The sequence below is a fragment of the Anoplopoma fimbria genome, chromosome 15 (genome assembly GCF_027596085.1).
Source record: "Anoplopoma fimbria isolate UVic2021 breed Golden Eagle Sablefish chromosome 15, Afim_UVic_2022, whole genome shotgun sequence".
NCBI classification, from domain to species: domain Eukaryota; kingdom Metazoa; phylum Chordata; class Actinopteri; order Perciformes; family Anoplopomatidae; genus Anoplopoma; species Anoplopoma fimbria.
In genome coordinates this window covers 21464589-21489455 of record NC_072463.1, presented here as the reverse complement: position 1 = coordinate 21489455, position 24867 = coordinate 21464589, and the positions used below count along the sequence as shown (strand labels likewise).

The following is a 24867-nucleotide window of genomic DNA, read 5'->3' as shown; positions in this document are numbered from 1 at the left end:
ATAATGTGTTCTTCAGGATGAGAGCAGTCCACCCGGGTCTAGTGGCAAAAGTGACTCCAACCGGTCTAGTGGCGGCAGTGGAGGTGGTGGAGAGGGACTAATGCAGGAGATGAATGCCTTACTAGCTCGCAGGTGAAACAGCTAAACAAACACACACACGCCCTCACGTCACCTTTGCCTTTCATTGATCCTGAGAGTGAGATGAAACATGGAAACATACCTGTTCTCTCAGTCTTATTAAACTACCTTCTCAGGTCTTTCTGGTTCTGCTTAACTTGTAGAAATAAGCTCTTGTACTGGTATTTTATCCATGTCTCAATCTTCCTGTACAAGTTACTGAATTATTTGTATGTTTATCTCACTTTTTGCTCATTAACTTTAATTTCTCCCTCTCAAAGACGGAAAGCTTCAGAGAAACCCGATGAAGTAAGTCTTTTGCCATAAATAGTAAAACATTATGGGAAATTGTTCATGTTAGCATTAGATTAGAAGATTGATACCACATGTCTGCTGAATATGATGCTGGAGCCAGCAGCAAACAACCAGCTGACCTGACTCTGTCCAGAGGTAACAAAACCTACATACCAGCCTCTCAAGCTCACTAATTTTGGAATTGTACTGGGGGTCATGTGCCGGGCAGAGTTACCAAGAAATAGTCCCTCACATGACATAAAACTATAACATCTTTGTGTTTATTAAGGAAACTTCTGATGTGCTGGTAGACAGATTTTGTTAAACTTCTGAGAGAGTAAGGCTATCTTTCCCAAATTATTGAACTATTCCTTTAAGATGTGATCTTAAATTTAACATTGTTTGAAACTTCCAGTAAAGCTGATTTATTATTGTGTAGTGATACTTAATTTCTCTCTCTCCTGCAGGACGACTCTAGTGGTAGAGGGCCAGGTCAGCAGAACTCAACAGGTACTAAACAAAACAAAAACCAAAAAATGGTCGGTGTTGGTAAGGTTATTTTGGAAATGTTATAGTTTACAGATCACTAGAGTAATGTAATTTGTTACGTTACTTTTAATAATTTTTCTAAGAAATGTTTTAAACTGGGTAATAAAACTGAAAAATCCAAAATACATCAACTAAAAGCAGGCAGTGTAAAAAGTAAATTTGTAATCACTAACATTTTGATTAGTAACTGTAATTTAATTACATATTTACATATTTTTCAGTAACTGCAACTGATAACAATAATATTTATTTTGTAATTAAATTACAAAACCCTGTAACATGTAACTAGTTCCTCGCCAATACCGATTAATTTATAGCACAGATGCATTAGTCCCGAAAAACTACAGCGTTTAAGATATCTTCTGCACAATAGCTTACTGTTTCAGAGTTGTTTGAATTTATGTTATTTATTATTTTTTCTCTTTTCCAGACGCTGTGAAGAAGCCATGGGAACGATCCAACTCTGCAGACAAGTCGTCGCTGGTGTCCAGGTCTGTAGATAGGAGGAGTACATGAGTGTGTATGAATATGAAATAGAAAACCTCTAGCATTAACCACTGGGGTTTCAGCATTAATCTCATCCTTTGTATTGTAACCACTGGTGCAAGTAACAAATAAAATATTTATTTAAGCAGAATTGTCTAAACTGTTGTTACGTTTAACCAAAAAAAAGACTTTTAACAGGAGGTGATCCTTGAATATGTAGGCTGGTGTGTATTACTCATCTGCCTTTTTATCTTTTTGTGTTGCAGAGTGAGACCCATCGGCAGCACTAGTGAATCAGACACAGAATTTGACAGAATGAAACAGGTTGGTATCATGAGCATGTGTTTAATTACAGTAAAGGATCATAGCGGTTTGTACTTTTTAGATTAACTTTTTTTACTAACCCTCTGTTGTTGAACTCACAAGCAGGTCTTGTTTTGCAGGAAATTTTGGATGAAGTTGTACGTGAGTTGCATAAAGTGAAAGATGAAATCATAAATGGTAAGCAATGCGGTGCTTGTAAAATTCAATGCTGTATCCAGGAGCACAAAGCATGTTTAATCTTTAATCCTCACTAGTTTTTATGACACACTGGCTATAAAATGCTACTACAGTAGTTTGAGTAAAAAAAAAGTCAAAACCGGTCATTATTCATTGTAGTTCTATTTTTTCAAACTTTTGACATAGAAAAATACATGATTGACCAAGTATAAGGGCAAAGTTGTTGCTGCTGAATATTTTCGCTCTGTAAAACGTGTTCTTTTGTTGCAGCCATCAGACAAGAAATCGGCAGAATCAGTACATCCTAATCTCATCTGAGCAACAGTAGGAGGAGAGCAAGAGGAGGATGGACATGCAGATGCACAGACACGAGGACCAGGGGAATGTTCTCTCAATGTTTCTGTGACCTCACGATGCCATGATGCAAGTTGCAGAGATGTTGTGCCAACATTTGAGTCTGCTGGACAGCGAAAAATGGAAGAGAGAAGCCGAGAGAAGGGGTGAATGAGACAAGGGAGCAGAATGAGAAAACAGAAGGATGCATAAAGAAAGATTAAAGGACTGACAAACTCAAACAGAGGAAGAAAAATATACTTCAAGACAAATTGAGGGACGGACAGACATTCGTGCTGAGTTTGGTGTTGTGGTCCTCTCTGTGCACCTATAGACTCAGTCAGCCCAGTGTTGCAGCTCTTTGTTCTCTGTTCAGTCCAAGTCTTAAGAAGAAAATATTTTTGTTTTCTAAGTTTTTACTGTTTTATTATTTAAAAACTGTGGTGATAATGATGATGCTGTTGATGACAATGAGTATTTTATTGATATTATAGAAGGAGAAAGGAATCTTGCACACCATTTATGTCAGCCTTTTATATTTCTATTATTATTTTTTTGTTTAGTTCATCCCTAACTATTTCATATTAACAAGCACAAGAGGGCAACATGGTGATGCAGACTCACCTGCCCTCGACTGGTATATTTTAAAAAACATAACAAAAAAAAAAGGCTTTTTATGACCTTGTTCATACTGGTGTTGTGTATCTAACCTGTCTTCTCCAGGGATGTTGTAAAACATCTTGCTGTTTTAACCACAATTATCTACCTAATATACCTCTTTCCTCCAAATCCGAGGCTAAAAGCATCGCAAATGAGCAATTGATTTTCGGCAATTGATCTGATAACACACAATAACAGTCTGCTCTATACAACTCCAGTGTGACCGAGGTTCAAGTTTCTCTCTACCTGTTCAGATGTGCGAGATCATTGAAACTTGGGGATTATTCACAAAACAGGCCGATAACTGTAAATGTGCCACCTGGTTTTACCTAGATATAAAACAATGTAGTACTATGTCCTATACTTTGTGAACCTCCCAAGTATGCATGAAACCCCCATCTCTATGAACTAGTTTTTTATTTGATTTTGAAAAAAAAAAAAGGATAAAATACAAACGGTGGTACATTTATTAATGTGGTTTGTTTCATGAAGATTCCCTTTTCTATATATGAGATGTTGAACTTGATAATGGTAGCAATGTGAAAAAATAAAGGTGGGTTGCTATGGCAATATGCAAATCTTACCTAGATAAGAATGTGCAGAAAGTGAATGGTAGGCCTATGTGATGGTAGCTAAATGTGTCTTTGCAGGAAGGATTTGGTTGAATATTGGTTGTTGCATTATATCCACTCTGTCCGCTCTCAACTACGTTCTAATTTAAAAGCTGGAAGTAAATTCATTCAAACAACAGACGTGTCAACCATCTACACATTATCATGCTGTGTGTGTGTGTGCGCGTGTGTGCTCCCTTGTGTTTTGTGTGGAAAGTTTACATGGAAAGGAAAGGAATTGGAAATCAACCACAAAGTTGTTTATTCCTTCAAAGATCTTTTACTGTTTTTTTTTATAGTACAGTCATTTAAATATAAACAACAAATATCATGCTTATCAATTTATAACACAAAGATTAAGTTATGGGTGTGGACAAAATAACAAAAACAACCTACAATACAATAGCTCTGTAGTAAATACCATCTTGGTTAAACAGACTTTAAATTCATGCGTCAGAAGTGTTGATTTGCTGTAGGACCAGTGTTCACAAAAAGACTCAACGCTGACTGAAAGAGACTTGCAGAGCAACATGAAAAAATGACCACTAAAACAAATAACACCAAACATTTTGAGGCTCCGACTGGAATTTTCTGAAGAACTACTTTTTTGCATTATAAAAGGTGTTTCTGTTATTTTGTCCACTCTTTGTAGATGTAATCAAACCGTTTACAATACAACGATGGTGCGAGCATGCAGAACGGGGCGTCGCTGTAGAAAAGGCTCTTCTTACTGAAAGGTAAGTTTCAATGTTTATTTTCCACACACTGTTCTGCTTGACGGATGTCAATTATATTAAATAATCTGAGAGGCTTTGAGTGCCTCGATTTTCACATTCAAAAACTGAGAAGACGCACAGTAATGTGTGTAGGCAAGAAACAAAAGAGTTTGTGCCATTTCTGTTAAACCTCATGAGAATGTATGTGTCCTTTTCCTACAGAAATGAGGATTTTCTTTGTGTTGAAATATTAGCTTTTCATCATTATTTTCGCTTTTCAGTCCCTTATGGATACAAGGAAACGTCATCACAGTATCACGACAACAGACAAACCGTCTAGCTGTATTTGAATTATCTTCCCATTTACGTGCACTTTGAATGTATGCAACTGAAATGTGCCCAATCATTTGCCTTTTAGTAACTCGAGGACAGGACTTATTTAAGATTTTAGACCGTTTACTATCAGTAACAACTACACACTGCAAAGGGGAATATGATGATAAAGATATTCCATAGGGGTCCATACATATTTCACGACTGAAATTCACAATTCTGTTCAAAGGGAAATATAATCAGTCACAGATCTATTCCTGCTTGCGTAGCTTGTAGTCCCGTTTGATTCTGGCGTATGGGCCGATGCTGTCATCGAACACAAAGTCCCATAACACCCGAATCCAGGAAGTGTGTTGAGGCAGGGAGTCGTAATACTCTGCTGCAATTTGCTTTACCTGCAAAAAAAAAGGAACATAACGAGTGAGAATTAGAGCTTGTGAAAACAAAGAATTTTAATTGTTTATCAAACATATACATGGCATCTAAATTGCAGTTGTAAAGTGTGAGAAGCACCTCAGGGACTCAGACAGAGGTCTAATTCAAATTGGCACCTTATTTTACTACGACAATCAGATTCAGACACAAAGGCAGATATTTCACTGCAAAAAAGAAACTTACTTTCAGTTACTTTCATAAAGGACTTTCTGTCAAAACCAGCAGACACGCAGTTTGCATAGCATGATACTAATGCACTGCCGTTTTAATACAGAATTATGAAAAAAAATCCTTAAAATGTATCACATAAACAGTAAACGGACATATGCAAAAACAGTTTAACAAAAGCAGCTGTCTGCTGTGTCAAAAGGCAGATATCTTTCTTTGTGTCTCCTCATGCTCTGGTGTTGCTATAGAAGGGGCAGTTAATCAGTTACAGAGCCCGCCTTTCATCTGATTAATATTACCAGTTGAATATATATTATAATATTGAAAATAAATGTGACATGTAGCACATCGATTCTGAAAGGTAGGAGGGTCCCGTCTTAACTTCCCACACCTTGAGAAAAAAAAAATCCCTCACAGCCACAAAAGAATAACTTGATTCCAGAGTTGGAAATCTAGTCATGATTTATCACACTAACGCAATCTCACCTGAGGTAGTTTACTGCCAGGTATGCTCGGGAAGTCATGGTGCTCCATGTGATACCCAACGTTGAAGGTGATCAGGTTCAGTGGTCCATAGTAGGAATATGTCTCGTGTCCTTTCAGGAACATGTAATGCTCAGCTATGAAATGTCCAGAGATCGGATGCAGTCCCATACACAGGACAGAACCTGCAATGAGGTAAACAATGGGCTTCAGCCCCCATAGATAGAAGATGATTAAGTCTGCTGTGAGCTGAACAGCTGCGTTTAGGATCTCCAGCTGACCCACTGGTTTGGGATTGACCACCAATGGGCGAATGGCGTAGAAGAAGGGCTGGAGGAAGAGCCAGAGGACCTTCCTGGCCGGGGTGCAGAAGAACCATCCCTCAATGTCCGTAGGGATGTCAACATCCAGCTGGTCCCCACCAAGATACCGATGGTGGTCGATGTGGTACTTCTTAAAGGAGGCGGAGTAAGGCAACCCGATGGGCAGGTTGGCCCACATGGCAAACCAGCGGTTCCACTTTGCCAGCTTGTTTCCAAAGGCCACGTTGTGAGAGATGTCGTGGATAGCCAGAGTCAGGGAGTGGTTGATGCAGCCTCCGAAGGCGTAAGCCCAGAAGAAGATCCATTTCCAGGAGAGGTCGTGGACCAGGTAGCAGGCCAGGAGCTGGGTAAGGACCATGCCTGATACTACCCACTTCAGCTGGGGATCCGGACCCATCAGAGACTTGATCTCTGGATATTTGGCTTGGGAGAGAAGCAGACCAAAAAAAAGGTTGGAAAGGGACGTGGACAGAAATTAGGTGATTGTAGGAAAGAAAGGGAGCAAAAGAGGATTAAAAAAGGTAGGGAATACGAAAGGTAGGGAGTTAAAAAAAAGTGGAACATAGTAAAGGGCACCAAATGGAAAAAAAGGAAATATTATATTTATGAAAGGGAAGAAAAAAGTTACAGATTCATTTATTTTCTTTAAATAAGATTATGTGGGATGTATAGAAAGTTAATTATCTGTCATGAATCCAGCAGGGAAAGGACTCATTCACTGTCTATTTCATAAAGTTTGATCTAAACTTATCACTGTGACACTGTTTAACCCAAAGAACACAATCGACCATGTAATATGTCACTAGCCCTTCTCCTGGGAAGGGCCTGCTGACAAAAGTCCTTTTTAATTGGCAGAGGTGTTGTTTTTGCTGAGGGAAGTAAAACTGGGTGAGAGATGAGGGAGTGGTTCAAAAACAGTCACCATTACAAAAAGAGCTAGATTTAGTCCATATAACATTTACAGGTTCTGATTTGTTGCACTGGCCACACCTTACAGACAGAATATGAGACCAAAGGGGTAAAGGAGCATATCCCATCATGCATTAGCTGAAGATAGCAATGCACCATCATGCAAATCTGTCCGGTTTCTTTGCTCTCAGCTGACTTGCGTAATGTGTGACTATGCAAATAGGGCTCAGCCTGGTAACTAAAAAGGCTGCACTGCATGTAGGTCTCCCCTTTACTGACCCAACCCTTCTCATTCTGTTAATGTTTAACCAAAAGGAATTCCCTACTCAAAGATACATCTCCTGCATATTCTACTGTATGATTTGAACTCACCTCCAGTGTGTCATTTACAGATATGCATTATAGCCACGGTTATGGGCTACACATCATCAAGTGCCCACCCAAGCCATAAAGTTAAATCAATAACCAAGCATCATAAAAGACACTGTTTAAGCTGCTTAAAGCTACATAGTCATCAATGGATTTCATCGTCCCCATGTTACAGAGGGCAAGTAATCAATAATTGCCAAATACGTAGACAAACATGAATGATTTTAAACTTAAACTTTATTTTAGATTCAACTGCACACTCCATGTCAAAGAGCGTTTTTCAGAGCTACTGCTAAAAAATGACCATCGGGCAGCGTCACAATCATGCATGATCTGTTTGACCACGACTTTAATGGTAGCCGTTAGTAAAACAAAGTTTATATAATGCAACAATAGGCTGCAGACATGCCAGACCCGCTTGTCAATCAAATGATCCCACATGATAATGTAAAGGAAGTAAGGCTCAACAGCCCCTGACACTCCTTTCCCTCTGCTGCTCCCATCAGGGTAAGGCAGAGGATAATTAAAAAAAAAAAAGACAATTTAATAATTCAAGGCCTGTGGTGTCAAACAACCAATCACCTTTAGATGTGCTCCTTTCACGCCAGAGCAACTACGTGACTGCTGGACAAAGACAGGATCAAATGTATTTCAACAGGTTTATATCTTGTTCAACTAAACTGTTTAATCAAATTACGTAATAGATCAGATTACAAAAGATGACTTCTGTTGATACAGATTAGAAGGATCATAGCCTACATATAATACACAGTTTGGACAAATATTCTCTTCCATTAATGGTTTAATGACCATAGACGTGGTTTAAGGCGGTTTGTTGAATAAACATTACACTTTCAGAGATCCTCCCAAATCCCCCAACTTTCACAAAAGTCTTTTTTCCTCACTTCACACATAGCACTGCAACTGTTTTTGTGATGCACAGGGAATGTGTCTTGTTAAAAGCCAGGGGGCATTGTTGACTGCACCTGCTATTAATATGATGTCATGGTCTTCAAAGTCAGAGAGAATGATGACTGGTAAAAATAACAGGTTGGGTTAGATTTTAAAGCCAAGCTCAAATCTGCTATCTAATACTCACTTTAACATCATACTTCTTGCTTTAACTTTTTCCTTTGAGAAAGGGAAATGTGAGATAAATGTAATGTGCTTTAAAATATTAGTCAAAACTGTAATGTAAACGATATTGTAATTGTATTACTGTTATATAATATAATTCATTACCTTTGAAGATCTGCAGTTTAAAATAGAGTTTAAACGAATATTTCGACTTTTGCTTCAAGAGAATTGTTTAACTTCCATGCCCATGTAAGTGAATCTCTGAAACGTATGTTTGTCTTGCCAGTTTCTATGTTTCCCCTGCATCCATTGTGGGCTCGTTAAGCAACAGCTAGTAAACAGGTTTAACCGGCTGCGACCTTTAAAAAATGAAGGGAAAAAAAATGTGGCTACGCTTCAACTTATTATACAAACTAATTTAATTCAGCAGATTTATGGTTACAAAGTTTTCATTAGTTTTAAAAAAAAAAAATCCTACCCAGAATTTCTTTTCTCCTTGAAGTGTGCGGCTGGTCATTGTAGACCCATTCAAAGTCTCCTCTTCCACCTGTCTTCCCCATGACGAACCCTCCTCTGTCCGAGGCAACCGGCTCTGTGGCGTTATGTGTGTCATCAAACCCTTATAGTATCGGGACACACCCACCCACACTGGTTGCAGGCTGCAGGTGTGAGGTGTGATCACAAACTCCTCCTCCTGCTGAAACGTCATCTTCTTCTCCCCAGCGTGCAAACAACTTCATCTTTACATTCAGTCATCACAGTCAGGGGCGCCAGGGGGGTAAAGGAGACGGATTCTAGGGGCCCATGATGGAAGTGGGCCCAGAGAGGCCCCTAATTGATGAAATTATAATACAGAAAAATTCAGAGTTAGTGAGTTAGTATTCAGAGTGCTCAGTTCTTCCCCTACTGTACATGTCAACTGTCATGCTGTTCTTCTTTCACAAATATGGTAATGATAGTCAAAAATACCATTAAAATGCATAATTGTATGTAAAATAGCATCAAAAAATTTTGCCTCTGTGTTGGGGGCTGATTAAAATTCTTTTCATGGGGCCCAAAATAAGTCACAGTCATTGAGAAACAGCTGGGATGATACTGCTAGGCTTGTAGGTATTAGTAGGTAATACTCTATTAAAAAGAAAATACAGTCCATACAGCTTGATCTACAAACAAGACCACATAGACCTACTACTTGTTTTACGTAAATTATCAATCTGTTCGTATCAGTGGAATTAATATAATTAAATTATGAAATTAATATTGTTAAGTTAATATACTATCTATTTTTTTACCATTGATTAATCGTTAATAGGAAATCATTTTTCAAGCAAAAGTGCCAAGAAAGCTATTTGTTGGTCACAGCCTCTGAAATGTAAGAATGTGGTGCTTGCCTCTGTTTTATATCATTGTAAATGTATTATCATTGGGTATTGGACTGTGGCTCGGACAAAAAAACAGCAATTTGAAGATTTAAGTTTCAAATTCAATAGACCAGACAATTAGTAAAATAAAGAAACAAATTGGCTAATAAGCATATATTTCATTAATGAAAATAAGCATTATCTGCATCCTTCATTTTCTATATTAAATGGAAAAAAATTAGGAAGCTAAAATGTTGATCAAGAATCCGAAATAATGGTTCGTTCCCATTTTCATTAGTTTGAGTTTTGAGATATACAGCACCAGTCAAAAGTTTGGACACACCTTCTTATTCAACTACTTTGAAGAATCTAAAATATAAAACATATTCTGGTTTGTTGAGCATTTGTTTGTTTAACACATAATTCCATATGTGTTCCTTCATAGTTTGGATGTCTTCAATATTAATCTACAATGTAGAAAAAAGAAAGAAAGAAAGAAAGAAAAACCATTGAATGAGAATTGACTGTTACTGTATTATTTGGAAGCATTTTTTTATATAGCCTATTAATATTATGTAACATGTTAGGCTACGATAAATATGAACATAGGATATATTTTTCCCTAAAAATAATTGATCACATATATTCAACTTGGGCTGCACGGTGGTGTAGTGGTTAGCACTGTCTCCTCACAGCAAGAGGGACCTGGGTTCAATTCCCGGGCTGGACAACCTTCTGTGTGGAGTTTGCATGTTCTCCCCGTGTCAGCGTGGGTTCTCTCCGGGTTCTCCGGCTTCCTCCCACAGTCCAAAGACATGCAGCTTAGGTGCATTGAAGACTCTAAATTGCCCGTAGGTGTGGATGTGAGTGTGAATGGTTGTTTGTCTCTATATGTCAGCCCTGCGACAGACTGGTGACCTGTCCAGGGTGAACCCTGCCTTCAACCATTGACAGCTGGGATCGGCTCCAGCACCCCTGCGACCCTTAACTGGATAAGCAGGTTACGGAAAATGGATGGATGGATGGATATATTCAACTTATTATACAAACTAATCAGGAATTTAATTCAGCAGATTTATGGTTACAAAGCTTTTATTAGTTTAAAAAATCTTACCCAGAATTTAAGTAAGATTCATGGCAATATCTTTATGGCCAATTTATAAGAAACAAGATGCTGCAGGTGTAAAGTTCCCCATTTGAAAGGGACTCCTCTGGTCCAAATCACGCGAGACTTCAAATCTAGAGCACTGTGGTGACGAGAGTACAGTAAAAAACAAGTATTTTAAATAAGTAAGAAAACCACAATAACTAAAAAAATAAATAATCTACAATACAAACAGAATGACTATAATTATAGTATTGCAACTAATTATAGTATTGCAACTTGTAACATGTTAGGCTATGATAAATATGACCATATATGTTTCCCTAAAAATAATTGATCACATATACTAATACACTGTGCAATACAATAGTAATAATAGTTTCTGTCTGTATATATAATATTTCAGTTACTGTGGATTCTCTACTGTTCTTTACTGTTTTTTACTGCTCATTTGCTTATTTATAATACTTATTTTGATCTCGTTTTTTATTTTTATTTACTATGTCTCTTGTTTGCACTATCCTCCTTGCTGCTGTAATCTTGCTGCGGGACTAATAAAGGATTATCTTATCTTATCTTATCTTATCACATTCATGGCAATATCTTTATGGCCAATTTATAAGAAACAAGATGCTGCAGGTGTAAAGTTCCCCACTCCTCTGGTCCAAATCACGCGAGACTTCAAATCTAGAGCACTGTGGCGACGAGAGTACAGTAAAAAACAAGTATTGTAGCGTTGTTGTAGGAGTAAGGAGGAAGTATATTTTTCCACAATAACTAATACAAAAAAAATAAAATTTGCTTATTTATATAAATTTACATATCTCTTGTTTGCACAGGACTATAGTTATTAGGCAACTTGTAACATGTTAGGCTATGATAAATATGACCATATATTTTTCCCTGGGTAATTGATCACATATACTAAAGTTCAAGACAATAGTAATAATACACACTGTACATAGAGACGGACGGATATTACATATAATATTTCAGTTACTGTGGATTCTCTACTGTTCTTTACTGTTTTTTACTGCTCATTTGCTTATTTATAATACTTATTTTTTTATTTACTATGTCTCTTGTTTGCACTATCCTCCTTGCTGCGGGACTAATAAAGGATTATCTTATCTTATCTTATCTTATCTTATCTTATCTTATCACATTCATGGCAATATCTTTATGGCCAATTTATAAGAAACAAGATGCTGCAGGTGTAAAGTTCCCCATTTGAAAGGGACTCCTCTGGTCCAAATCACGCGAGACTTCAAATCTAGAGCACTGTGGCGACGAGAGTACGGTCCAGTAGTGTAGCGTTGTTGTAGGAGAGGGAGGAGGAAGTTCAGACAGGAGGAAAAGAGAGAGAGAGGGGTAAAAAAATAAAAAATAGCATAGGAGGAAATACAACATTCATGATGGCGTCGGGGGACACACTGTACATAGAGACGGACGGCTCGGAGATGCCGGCTGAGATCGTGGAGCTGCATGAGATAGAAGTGGAGACCATCGAGACGACGGTGGTGGGAGACGACGGGGAGCACCAGCCGATGATCGCCCTGCAGCCGCTCGACTCCGACGACCCGCACTCCATCCACACGCACCAGGAGGTCATCCTGGTGCAGACCAGAGAGGAGGTGGTGGGCGAGGACGACTCAGAGCTGCACACGGACGACGGCTTCGAAGACCAGATCCTCATCCCGGTGCCCGCCGCGGAGGACGACTACATCGAACAGACTCTTGTCGCCGTCGGGGGGAGAAGCTCCTCCGCGGGCCGCATGAAGAGGGCTGGAAGCGGGAAGAAAGCGGGGAAAAAGAGCTACCTGGGCGGGGGGGAAATGGGCAGAAAGTGGGAGCAGAAGCAGGTGCAGATAAAGACTTTGGAGGGGGAGTTTTCAGTGACTATGTGGGCATCTGGTAAGTGCATATCTGGGGGTGAATTCTTCCACGTTGGTCGCTTTGTTCTCGGTGTGGACGGGCCCGGTCGCGGCCTCGTCAGGCTCCAAAGTAGAAACTAATTCCCACCTCTGAGCCGCGTAAAACCCCCGTTTGAGATGTTTTGTTTTTATGGGAAGCCATGTTTTTATGTCTCGATGGGCGCCGCCATATTTCCCCGGTCTAGAAAGTATGGCGGCGCCCGAAAAAATGGCGTTTATTTGGCCGGCGAAGATGGCGGCGGTGGTGGGAGCGAGTGCAGCTGGCTCCGCTAGGCCGCTGTGGCGCAGTTCACTGCTACGGTGGCGGAGGAGGAGGCGCCTTCAGGGAACCCTCGGAATTTACACAACTCCCCGACGCTCAGAACACATGTGTTCGTTTAAGAAGGTTCCAGCGAACTAGACACCTGCGTCCAAAAATAGTTATGCAGTCTGCTGGTGCTGTGCATCAGCTGGATGATTATTATAGCATTAATTATTGACTAAGAGCTCAGCACAGTTATTTGTGCTAGTATCCTGGTGGCTTTATACCATGACACATTCCTATAAAAATACATCAACTTATATATGTATATGTGTATATATATGTTTATATATTATATATTTATTATATATTTATATTTATATTTGCAACTTATATTTGTTAATGTTTGTAAAAACATAGTTATGCAGTCTGCTAGTGCTGTGCATCAGCTGGATGATTATTATAGCATTAATTATATGTTTATATATTATATATTTATTATATATATATATATTTGTTAATGTTTGTAAAAACATAGTAGTTATGCAGTCTGCTAGTGCTGTGCATCAGCTGGATGATTATTATAGCATTAATTATATGTTTTATATATTATATATTTATATACTTATATATATATATATATATATATATATTTGTTAATGTTTGTAAAAACATAGTAGTTATGCAGTCTGCTAGTGCTGTGCATCAGCTGGATGATTATTATAGCATTAATTATTGACTAAGAGCTATATATTATTTTGCTAGTATCCTGGTGGCTTTATACCATGACACATTCCTATAAAAATACATTAACTTATATGTATATTATGTGTATATATATGTTTATATATATATATATTTATATACTTGTATATATATTTATATTTCCAACTTATATTTGTTAATGTTTGTAAAAACATAGTTATGCAGTCTGCTAGTGCTGTGCATCAGCTGGATGATTATTATAGCATTAAATTATATATTTATATACTTTTATATATATATATATATTTGTTAATGTTTGTAAAAACATAGTAGTTATGCAGTCTGCTAGTGCTGTGCATCAGCTGGATGATTATTATAGCATTAATTATATGTTAATATATATATATATTTTGCTAGTATCCTATATATACCATGTTAATGTTTAAAAAAACATAGTTATGCAGTTGCTAGTGCTGTGCATCAGCTGGATGATTATTATAGCATTAATTATATGTATATTTATATGTTTATATATTATATATTTATATACTTATATATTATATTTGCAACTTATATTTGTTAATGTTTGTAAAAACACAGTAGTTATGCAGTCTGCTAGTGCTGTGCATCAGCTGGATGATTATTATAGCATTAATTATATGTATATATATATGTTTATATATTATATATTTATAGTATCCTGGTGGCTTTATACAACACTGTGTGGTTTATACCATGACACATTCCTATAAAAATACATCAACTATATATATATATATTTGCAACTTATATTTGTTAATGTTTGTAAACACGGAAGTGTGAATGGGTCATGAGTAATTTGCAAAGATATGTGCACGAGTGAGTTAGAAAGTAAAGTTTTTTGGACTCCTTTTATATTCAACACTGACACTATCAGTCTACAACATTTGTATTTTTTTGAATACAGACCGTCAAGCCCTAATCTGTATTTCCTGTCCTATGGTTCTATTAGTAGAAAATAAGTAACAGAGAGAGGCAGGAAATTCTGATAAGGGGTTGTCATGATACAGTTTTATCTCTATGTCTTTATCTAATGTCTTTAATCAATTATTTCCACATGTTCTGGTACTGGCCTCATTATCAACACCTCTGTTCCTCCCATTCAGATGACAAGAAGGATATAGACCACGAGGAGCAAATCATAGGGGAAAACTCTCCTCCAGATTACTCTGAATACATGACAGGGAAGAAGCTTCCTCCTGGAGGTATCCCAGGCATTGACCTCTCAGACCCCAAACAGCTGGCAGAGTTTGCACGGTACGGACGTTGGTGTTATCTCAGAGTGGATGTTGTGGTCAAATTCAGTGGGCCAAAAAACTGACTCATACAACAGTTTCTAAAAGAGAAATGATTTGCTTCACTTGCCTCAAGTTACAGGAACATTGTGATGGTACAAAAGAGAAAGAAGTAATGCACTTCACGTGGTTCAACCAGCACATGCCAGTCAGCTTTTTCGTGTGATGTGTAGTATTTAACATAATATTGATTGAAGAGTCTGGTTGGCCTGGTCCCATTACACATACAAGTTATACCAGTTTTTATTTATTTGAATTTAAGTCTGTGTCAAGAATGTAGATAGTTGTGTAAACAGTCTATAATGATGATTGTTTAAGAAAGGAGATGCACTTATGACTCTTCTCTTGAATACCTATGTTGAATACACTTATTGTAAGTCGCTTTGGATAAAAGCGTCTGCTAAATGACTGTAATGTAATGTGACCACTTTTTTTCTGATGCAGAATGAAGCCAAGAAAAGTAAAAGAAGACGATGCACCCAGAACGATAGCCTGTCCACATAAAGTGAGTCTGTTTATTACACCAGCTTATAAAGTACTGTGCAATAGATGAAGTTTATAACATGAAATGAAGCAAACTCAGTTCTACTGTATCTCTTTATTTTAACATGAACGTAATGAGGACATGTATGTATTCTCTGCACCGTAAAGTCAATAAGTCCAGTGAGTGATTAGCTTCAACTGGTTTCTCTCTTGCTCAGGGATGTACCAAGATGTTCAGGGACAACTCAGCGATGAGAAAGCACTTGCACACCCACGGGCCTCGTGTGCACGTCTGTGCAGAGTGTGGCAAGGCCTTTGTGGAGAGTTCAAAACTCAAGAGGCATCAACTGGTACACACAGGAGAGAAACCTTTCCAGGTCAGTCCTTTTTTTTTTTCTTTCAGCGTGTCATACGTTACTTTCCTTCTTATGGAGAAGCTGCAAAAAATGTTTTTGCTTAAAAAGGAAGATTTTAATATATGCTGAAACGTAAACTTTGCCCAACTTGCTTGTGGAAGAGCATTCATATACAAAACTTGCTGTTGTCATATTAAATGCCTGCAGTTCAAATTAAATGAGTTTTATCTGTGAGCCATGCTGAGACATGTAGCAGCGTTAACTCCATCTCTTTCGTCTCGTCTCCAGTGCACATTTGAGGGCTGTGGCAAGCGGTTCTCTCTGGACTTTAACTTGCGCACACATGTGCGTATTCACACTGGAGACCGCCCGTATGTGTGCCCCTTTGATGGCTGCAACAAAAAATTTGCCCAGTCAACCAACCTGAAGTCTCACATCCTCACACACGCCAAAGCCAAAAACAACCAGTGAAAAGACAATGACGTGAGCGAACACTGGAGGACTCGACCTGTATCTCCGCTTCTTGACAAACTAATGTCCCGTGGCCTGCTTGGTTGTGAAACAAGAAGTCCCCTTTGTATTATCTCTAGATAAAAGGTTTTTGAGAAATGGCCCTTTCTCAAGCTTTTGATAAACTTATGGAGGTTTGAACAAGGATCTCATGAGAACCCCGACCCCCTCAGGCATCTCTCTCTACCCTACTTTGGCGCTACCTGGATGGAACAATTTACGCTTTCTTCTTGTGAAGATGTTAATTCATGGATCTGCACCTAAAGCATATTTATACCTTAACACAGCCATTTAAAAAGTTTTTGCAATAGATGTTCAATTTGCATCAATCCTCAGCAATGACACCTTTTCAATTTTCTACTTTCCCCAAGTGTGCATATTGTACACTGTTTGACATAAGCTCTGTGGTAACGTATGTAGTAAGATTGTCCCCGTAGCTCTTCTTAGGTTTCAGTTTGTTTTAACTCTCCCTTTCCCCTTCATCTGAGTGTGTTTCGAGGGGGGACTGGGTGTTCTTTGCATATACTCATTTTGTACAACGCAATATCAGAATCATGTAGATAATAGCCATGTGATTTTCAATAGTGATCACCGATTAAAATGTTTTCTCCCTTGCACTACAAACACCAAAAGTGTCATCTGTCCTCTCACAATTAAAACTCAACCTTTTTATATAATTCCCATGTTTATAATATTATGCAGCTGTTTAAGTAGGAATTTCATCTCAAGAAAATGATTAGAGCTGCTCAAAAAAAACAACAATGAGGCTATTTGAGGTCACGACAGCATCTGAGGGGGTTTGTCTTGATATGGCAACACTTCCCTTCAGAAACGCTCTATTTTCTATTTACTTAGGATGTAACACTGTAAACAGATCTGAGCCCATGGAGTTGGTCGATCTGTTCTTGATATCATCACAACAATATAATTAGTGTTTTAGAGTTTCTGTTTAAGCTCAACAAGAACCACATTTGTAGTTACATTAATGTGTTCTCAGTATTCAAAACTTTGACAGTATAACAAGGTGATAAAGTACTTCACCCTTTATTTCCTTTTCTGGTTACTTAACTGAACATTTCCTCACTTGGTTACTTGCAGAAAGAAAAAAAAAAAAGGAAGTGAAACATTCAGTTTTGTTTTATTTTTCAGCACACTTGCAAATATATGATTGACAATTGTATCACATCCTAAAACTTAAATTGAACAGTTTGGAAGTGGCATCTTACAGCTGGTAACTCGTGTGACAAAAGAAGTCAGGGAGAATGTCAAAATTTGCATTAGAAATTAAAGGTCTTTTTAGAGAGAAACTCTTTGCTCACTTTGGCAGCTGCATTCTCAAACATTACCAATTGTCACAATCAGTACAAGTACTAGTTGTACTTAAGTAATAACACCAATATAATTCCATGGCCCCAACCAAAACAATGTCATTATTCGAAACAGGAACTAGTTTTGCTTTTTACAAAAATGACAATCAATTCAGCGATTATCAGATAAGTCAGCAATTCATTTCCATTTTCAAATTGCACAAGCGTGTGCTGAGTTTCTTAAAACTGCAGCATCCAGATCAGCCTTCATACGCAAATCATCTTAAACAATCAACTGACATTTCCAAGTACAAATCGGTCTTTAATAAACAATGCATCACAGGCAGTCTCTCACATTAAATACATCTGATTTGAGGATTTAAATGGTTTAAAAATAAAGACAAGTTCAACAATGCTGGTGGGTAGAAACGACAATGAATCACCTTTAACCCACATATAAGAGTGCATTTGGTTAGTTTGTAGGCGCAGAGGAAACGGCAACAAACAGTAAAATCAAGTTTCAAAAGGTCCTGGTAGTCTTAAGCCACATACTTTATGTTCCCGTTTTATTTCAAATACACAAGTAACATTTTATTTTTTTAATTTCATGCAAATATAGTACTTTAATTAAATGAAACTATGACTTGTACCTAGTTCATCCCTGCAGAGTAGTATGGCAAAATAGACCAACAATATTAAACAGTTTGGCCATCTCAGTCTTACTGCAAACCAAACCTATCTAATTTTATGCTGAATTGCCTGATCTGGTGAAATTATTTCATCCGGTATAAAGTTCTTGATAAAGATTCTTGATTGACATCAAACACAACACTATTAAAAAGAAAACCTATTCAAATAGTCCTATGTGTACATCTAAGAGGTGTATTTTAGTATGATTATGTTCTTTATGCATAGCAACCAGTTTACCCACACTTTCCCCAAGCTGTGAATCTAGCAGCATGGATTCAAGGCATCAGATTAGTGTTAACACTACGCTACCTGTGAGTGTGTTTGAGAGAGTCACTGAGAAATCTGGGTCAGTTAAAATGCAGTGAAGAGCAGAAAAAAGCAACTGCAGTGTAGCAATATAAAAAGCCCAAACCACGAATATTCCCGACATAAAATATTTGAGGAAACAGTTTTAAGCCTTTTGGAGTATTGATAAAATGTACCTTACATGCATACTAGTGAGGATAAGAAAAATAAAACAATCCTGAAGGCTGGAATAACGCAGTGTCTGACTTCAAATTAACAATGAATAAAAGAAAGAGGCATAAATCTAAAGTTTAGGCATAGTTTTCCCTCTATTTCGCCATCCTGCCTCTGGATTTTTTGTGTAGTACCTGCTCTCAGAGCAGAAGCCACCCTGATGGTTTCACTCATGATCTCTGAGTTTTACTCAGCTAGCAGAGCAGCCAGCAGTTCAGGGTAGTTAGGAGTCCCCCATCCTGTAACAGGATCCCACGACGGTGCAGCACAGAAACCTTTACCCTGAACCTGTTCATCCAGACAGGCCAGGTGACAGCCTTCAGTTACCTGGAGACCCAAAGCATTTAGGAAACAGACCATGACTACAAGGTATGTTGACAAAGGGTTTCACTCTCCTACTGTTCACATTAAACCTTAATGAATGTACAAACATACTGCTTCAATTTACAGTAGCAACGTGACCAAAGCATATTAATTGTCTTGTGTTTTTCACACAAAATCTGACACAATACTGCAAAGTTATTTATATTTTTTCCCTGTTCTCAACTGTTTAAACAGCATTACATTGTGTTTCTAATTTTCTGCCTATCTTCTGTCCCCATGATATGTAAATTGGAAGAACACACTTTTAAGCACATCTTAATATAATGTAGTCCAGTACAACAACCTCTAATTGAATTTACCCATTTCTGACATATCAACACCTGGGAACAAAAACTTAACATTGTACATTTTGTAAAAAGGTAGAATTCATGGCAGAGCTGATGTATTTAATTGCAATAGATTAAATATAAATGAGTTTCCTCCATAAAGCAAGTCTGAAAACGAGCTTCAATAGGTAACTGTATAATTATTAAACTACTGTAATATCTTTACTTACATCAAAAAGAGCTTGTCCCTTGAGCTTGTAGAGGCGGGGGTTGAGGAAGCCCAGGGCAGGCAGGCCCTTCAGCAGCCGCTGGTCATTGATGAGAGACAGTATTCCTCCGACCACAGGGGTTGAGGCCTGGATGGTACAATCATTGAGTTATATGATGAAAAGCAATAAAGTGAGCAATTAATACCAAAAAGGTAACTACTGTATGCAATCTTTAGAAATGTTTTTTGGACAGCGAAAATGTGAATAACCTGCTTGCATGTTTAGATTTGATTATTTGTACATGTTACTCAGTTTATATTGGTTTCGTACTGTAACTGTGCTTTATCCTCTTTCACTACAGAAAATCATTGTATGGCTTTTTATCTGTTCTGTACATTGCCGATGCTCTTTTCACCAAAAGCATAACCAAGTTTAACATATCCCACCGAGGTTCCAGACACCCAGGGGACGGGTACTCTGTTGATGACCACCCAGTAGTTATCCGACAGAGCAGCCATGTCCGGATAAGCCCTGCCGCTGGTATTGTAATATGTCTTAGGAGGAAGGGTCGCGGCCACAGTCTTCAGGTACCCATCTACTGCACTGGCCTTGGAACACAAATACACCCCATAAATTACACTGTCTGCAATAACTGATCATAAAACAGTTGATAATCTTATTATTATTATTACCTGGTAGTCGGGCATCTTGAAGACGTTGCTGAAGCCTCCTCCACTGATGTAATCTGTAACTTCAAATGTGACCTTAAATGGGTTCTTGAATGATGTTCCTCCTACTGTGGTCACATACGGGCTGGGAACGAGAGGCGAGGCACAAAGCGATGGATGTTTAATGCTATTCCCATACCTTTAGAGAGAAGACCTTCGCTACACTAGCTACAGCACGTATAAGAGGGCGGTTGGAGGGACTTAGAAACGTATGTCTGTTGCACTGAAGCCACCTTTAGCAAAACATACTGTAGGCTAAATTATTTTTTAAACTGTTTTGCTTTCTAAATTTGAAATTGAATATCCATAGGTCTTTGTAGATTCTGATACAAGGCATGAGACAGTTTCCCCAGTCTAGTCCTATGCAAATATCAGTAACTTGTGTCACACAGAAACCGGTTTGCGTTCAGAAATGTAGAAATGCTTTACCTTGATGCAGGAAAACTCGGCCTGAAGGAGTTTTGGTCTTTACCGAAATGTTTGCAGCCTGCACCACTGTCACCTGAACATCAAACAAGATCACATAGACTAAAGATTATGCAACAGGTAATTACATGCCTAGGGGTTTATTTGAAACAATAGTGATATGTTCATGTTTCAAGTGTGATAATGTGCAATGTGTCAATAACAATGGAGCATAGCCACAGTAAGCTGACATGTTGCCAAAGAGAAAAAAGTCAGGTTACAGTTCCTTATTTTCTTTAAGTATAGTCTTTGTGTCCACCGAAAACAGGAATCTGTTATTTCACTAAAGAAACTAGATGGATTAGAAACCAAGCCAGAAACTAGTGTGAGGTCGCAGTCATTGCATTTAACAGGAGTGACAGAATGTTTGATGTGACTGTCACATTTCAAAAAGACAACAGGCTGACGATTTCCTGACAAATTGACACACACAAAGGCGTTGTTAGCTCATTAACAGTCATAATGTTGTTGAATGTCTCTGTGTGCTGCTAAGTACAAGGCATGTGGATGGGATCAGCATACTTCCTCCTTACTGACCAGAAGCAAAGAGCAACGAGATTCCCCTGACGCCAGCCTTCATAAACTCTGTGTTGATGCGCATCATGTACGCCGTAGACAGGCTGTCTTCATCGTCTCCGTAGCTGATAGTGTGAACCCATGGCAGGTCAGACATGTTGCTGAGCAAAACCATCCACTGGAGGAAAGGCTCCTGGGACTCATGACGACCTGAAGGGACCGTTAGTAAATCAGAGTATTACTTTGTTATTTTACCTCTAAACTTGCCAACTGCTCAACACCTGATACTGTGATATTTCTATTAATGTAACTGTACACCTGGCTTATGTATGAATATTGTTAGAGTCTCTAGATTTAATATCATTATTTTACCTGAAAAGAAAGTCAATTAAAATTTTAAAGTTCTCCTTTCAGTTCCAAACACAGACACACACACAGACAGTCTCTCGTACAGACCTGGATTGGTAAAGACCCATGTGGAGATGTTTGCCCCTGTGCTCATGATGTACTCTACATCCAGACTGGCCTCGATACCAGCCTTTCCTGCTCCCTGAGTGCCTACAACCCGATCCACCTGAGAGAGGTGCTTGAAGCTTCTGCCATATATGCCCATGAACTCTGCCAGGTCTGCAGGGCTGTAGTACTGCTCCAGGAACTGAAAGAGAAAACAGCTGGCTAAAGTAATAAAGTTGTGGTGAGAATAGTGTCCGAGCTAATGTGTACATGTCTGACGGCAACGTACACACAGCCTTCCATTATGAGCTTATTCTGAGACGGCCACACCTGAGCTACAGCCTGGCTGTTGTTCTGAGCTGTTCCCACGTCAGTGGCTGTGAGGTTGTAGCGGGCCCTCAAGATGGAGGGAGTCACTCCCAGGTGCACTCCTCTCTTAACCTGCTTTTGCTTCCTGTTAGACAAGGTTTTGAAGAGGTCCTGCCCTTTAGGAGGAAGGCGGTGAAGCCCTCCAACTGTGGAAACAGAGAAAGAAAAAATGTCATCCACCCAGCAATGATTTACAGATCTTAATCAAATATACATTAACCCGGATGACAGCTTAACAGGTTACACCTTTAGAAACGGTTCTCACCAAAGTCCAGGTGCTGGTGAACATCATCATGAACAGAGTACGGAGCTGAAGACCTCACAAAAGTGTGGCCATCCCTGATATAACGGTGGAACTTGCTACCTGGAAGCAGCGTCTCTGCAACCCTGAATGCACAAAACAAAAAACAACCATAGCCTTGGCTTGTATGCAGAACTCTGAGTAAAATGAATATAATCCAAGAGTGGCTTTGTTTTACTTCTGGTAGTAAGTTAAACAATGTTATCAGGGGTTGGAGTTTAAGGTAAGTTTATGTTAGTTGTTTTTAAAAAGGTCCAATAACCTTGGCCCTAGATTTATGAATTTCAAACCCTGCAGCTTGAAGATTGATTTTAACCAACAAGCACAGAAAGAGGAACTGTATAGATAAGAGCATGCATGGATTTCACACAGAGGGAACTTGAGCAGAAAAGGTCATTTTTGTATCTTAAATGTGTCAAGAGCAAGAAGATGACTGTTGAGTAAGCAGAACAAATGTTGCTTAAAAATATATGCTTACTTTGCAGTCATGGTGCACTGTAAAAAGTCCCGAGTGTGTACAGTCAGGCAGTTTGTAATCCCATGACTCTGCAGCCAGCGATCCACCACCTTCTGGGTCAGTTCAGTCGGACGCACTATGAAGGACACTTCCTCCAGGGTGAGGTGTTTACCTGTGGAGGACAAAACAGGCTTCTGTCTCTCTGTGGTATAAAAAGGCTTTTGTGTCATCAGTTTAACATTGTGCTTTAGATCCCAAATATTTAGGTTTACATGAAGACTACCAACAAATTTTCAGACAGAGGCCTACCATAAAATGCTGAGTCAGGGTCCGACACCCGTCTGAGTATTTCCTCCAGCATGTCACCGTTGTGCTGCTTCAGGGCAAAGGTCAGCTCCAGCTCCTCTGTGGGGTCCACCCGACCCACATGAGTCCAGTCGTGTGGTATCCTGAGGAAAGATTAAACCATTTAATAATATTTTACCAACAGAGGCGTCACTTTACCAAACACTGCGAAGCGGAAAATATAAGCACGGACCAATGTGATTGATGACTTTGTTGTGGTGCTATGGTTAACTGAACCATTATGCAAACATTCTAAACATCAGTGTTTTAAACCAACCCAGAGATTTAAAGAGTTTATTAATGGGTTTCACTCCATGCTGCAGTTCATGAGATTTTTGAAGAAGACAAACTTCACAGGACCTGATCTCTGGACTGGATTTGGAGCCACACTTTGAAACAAAAGTCACCAAAGTAATTGTTCCCTAAAATAACTCACATACCAGTCGTAGTAATAATAGTGTAACATTCCTTATCCAAGACAATTGTAAAGATTTCCACTTTTATATATGTCTATGCAGCACATTTGGCCTGCCAATATCAGTCTAGATTGAGAGAGTCGGTGAGGCTCGACTTTCAAATATCATAAAAGGGTAAAAATAAAAAAATAAGGTAGCATGCAAACACGACTTATTAGAAAGACAGTAATAAGGAAATGGCTGTTAAAGTGGATGTGCTCACAAGACGTCTTGGTCATGTTCCAGATATCCACCCAAGGCCAACGAGCTGAACAACAAGGGGATCCAGAAGGTCAGCCTGGCGGAAGGAGAAACGAAACAATGCAGAATGAAATGATAACATGCAGATATTCATACACACATACAATACTGCCGGAAAATATTAATAACACGTCTGTACTTCCATGTTTCATCTCGGTGTTAAAACAACAACAAAGCCTCAATGTGACAGTGAAGTAGCGTCAGGTCAGATTACACACATGTCCTAACCCGCAGAAAAAGACGCACATACAACAGTCTGCTTACTGCTCATTCATCACACAAAGACACACGTGGTTGTTTTCAGCAGCCCTGACGTTAAGGAGAACACTTCAACCTGCTGTTAGCTGGCAGACATATATCTAGGTCAGTGCGACAGATTACATTTATCTCCCAGTTACACCAGTAAAAACACCCAGTAAAACCACTCACAGTGTGTCCATCGTGTCCTCGGCTAGTACAGTTGTCGAAACTCAGCTGTGTTGTTCTGGCAGGCTGTTTATAGACCCAGCAGTCACGTGACATGCGTTCACGTGATTTTGTTATTCACATTTTTTTTTTTTTTTTTTTTTCATTCGGACAAATTCAGCCACCTACATTTAAAATATTTGTATGCAGTATAACGTCAGTAGCACTAGCAACCACCCCTTCCATGCCATTTTTAAAAAAAATCTTTATTAGGTAGATGTGAAAAGAAAACCGGGGTTAGATTCATGACTCAGACTGCACGTGGTACTGGGCGCAGATTCAAA

General features: G+C 38.7%; 4 protein-coding genes across 6 annotated transcripts in view; 2 read left to right on the top strand and 2 right to left on the bottom strand.

Moving 5' to 3' along the window:
- Positions 1-3680, top strand: part of evla (Enah/Vasp-like a) — a 35026-nt gene extending 31346 nt beyond the window's left edge. For all 3 annotated transcript variants that reach the window (XM_054613941.1, XM_054613940.1, XM_054613939.1), the window contains 7 exons: positions 17-132; positions 399-426; positions 879-921; positions 1391-1451; positions 1713-1770; positions 1890-1947; positions 2218-3680. In XM_054613941.1, the coding sequence (XP_054469916.1) occupies positions 17-132; positions 399-426; positions 879-921; positions 1391-1451; positions 1713-1770; positions 1890-1947; positions 2218-2255 (402 nt within the window). In that variant the 3' untranslated portion in view covers positions 2256-3680. The remainder of the gene's footprint in view (positions 1-16; positions 133-398; positions 427-878; positions 922-1390; positions 1452-1712; positions 1771-1889; positions 1948-2217) is intronic.
- A 149-nt stretch (positions 3681-3829) lies between these two features.
- degs2 (delta(4)-desaturase, sphingolipid 2) lies at positions 3830-8961 on the bottom strand. Its single transcript, XM_054614235.1, has 3 exons — positions 8843-8961; positions 5690-6432; positions 3830-4995 (listed from the first exon to the last, which is right to left on the bottom strand). The coding sequence occupies exons 1-3, from the start codon at positions 8922-8924 to the stop codon at positions 4852-4854; spliced, it is 969 nt and encodes a 322-aa protein (XP_054470210.1). The 5' UTR covers positions 8925-8961; the 3' UTR covers positions 3830-4851.
- Positions 8962-12076: 3115 nt separating this feature from the next.
- yy1a (YY1 transcription factor a) lies at positions 12077-17024 on the top strand. Its single transcript, XM_054613906.1, has 5 exons — positions 12077-12744; positions 14856-15006; positions 15489-15549; positions 15746-15904; positions 16172-17024. Exons 1-5 carry the CDS (start codon positions 12243-12245, stop codon positions 16352-16354), a joined length of 1056 nt encoding a protein of 351 aa, XP_054469881.1. The 5' UTR covers positions 12077-12242; the 3' UTR covers positions 16355-17024.
- A 495-nt stretch (positions 17025-17519) lies between these two features.
- Positions 17520-24636, bottom strand: tpp1 (tripeptidyl peptidase I). Its single transcript, XM_054613858.1, has 13 exons — positions 24548-24636; positions 24081-24155; positions 23367-23506; positions 23079-23229; positions 22565-22686; positions 22261-22445; positions 21934-22132; positions 21499-21687; positions 20926-20998; positions 20461-20581; positions 20215-20376; positions 19790-19915; positions 17520-19236 (listed from the first exon to the last, which is right to left on the bottom strand). The coding sequence occupies exons 1-13, from the start codon at positions 24556-24558 to the stop codon at positions 19096-19098; spliced, it is 1695 nt and encodes a 564-aa protein (XP_054469833.1). The 5' UTR covers positions 24559-24636; the 3' UTR covers positions 17520-19095.
- Positions 24637-24867: the final 231 nt, after the last annotated feature.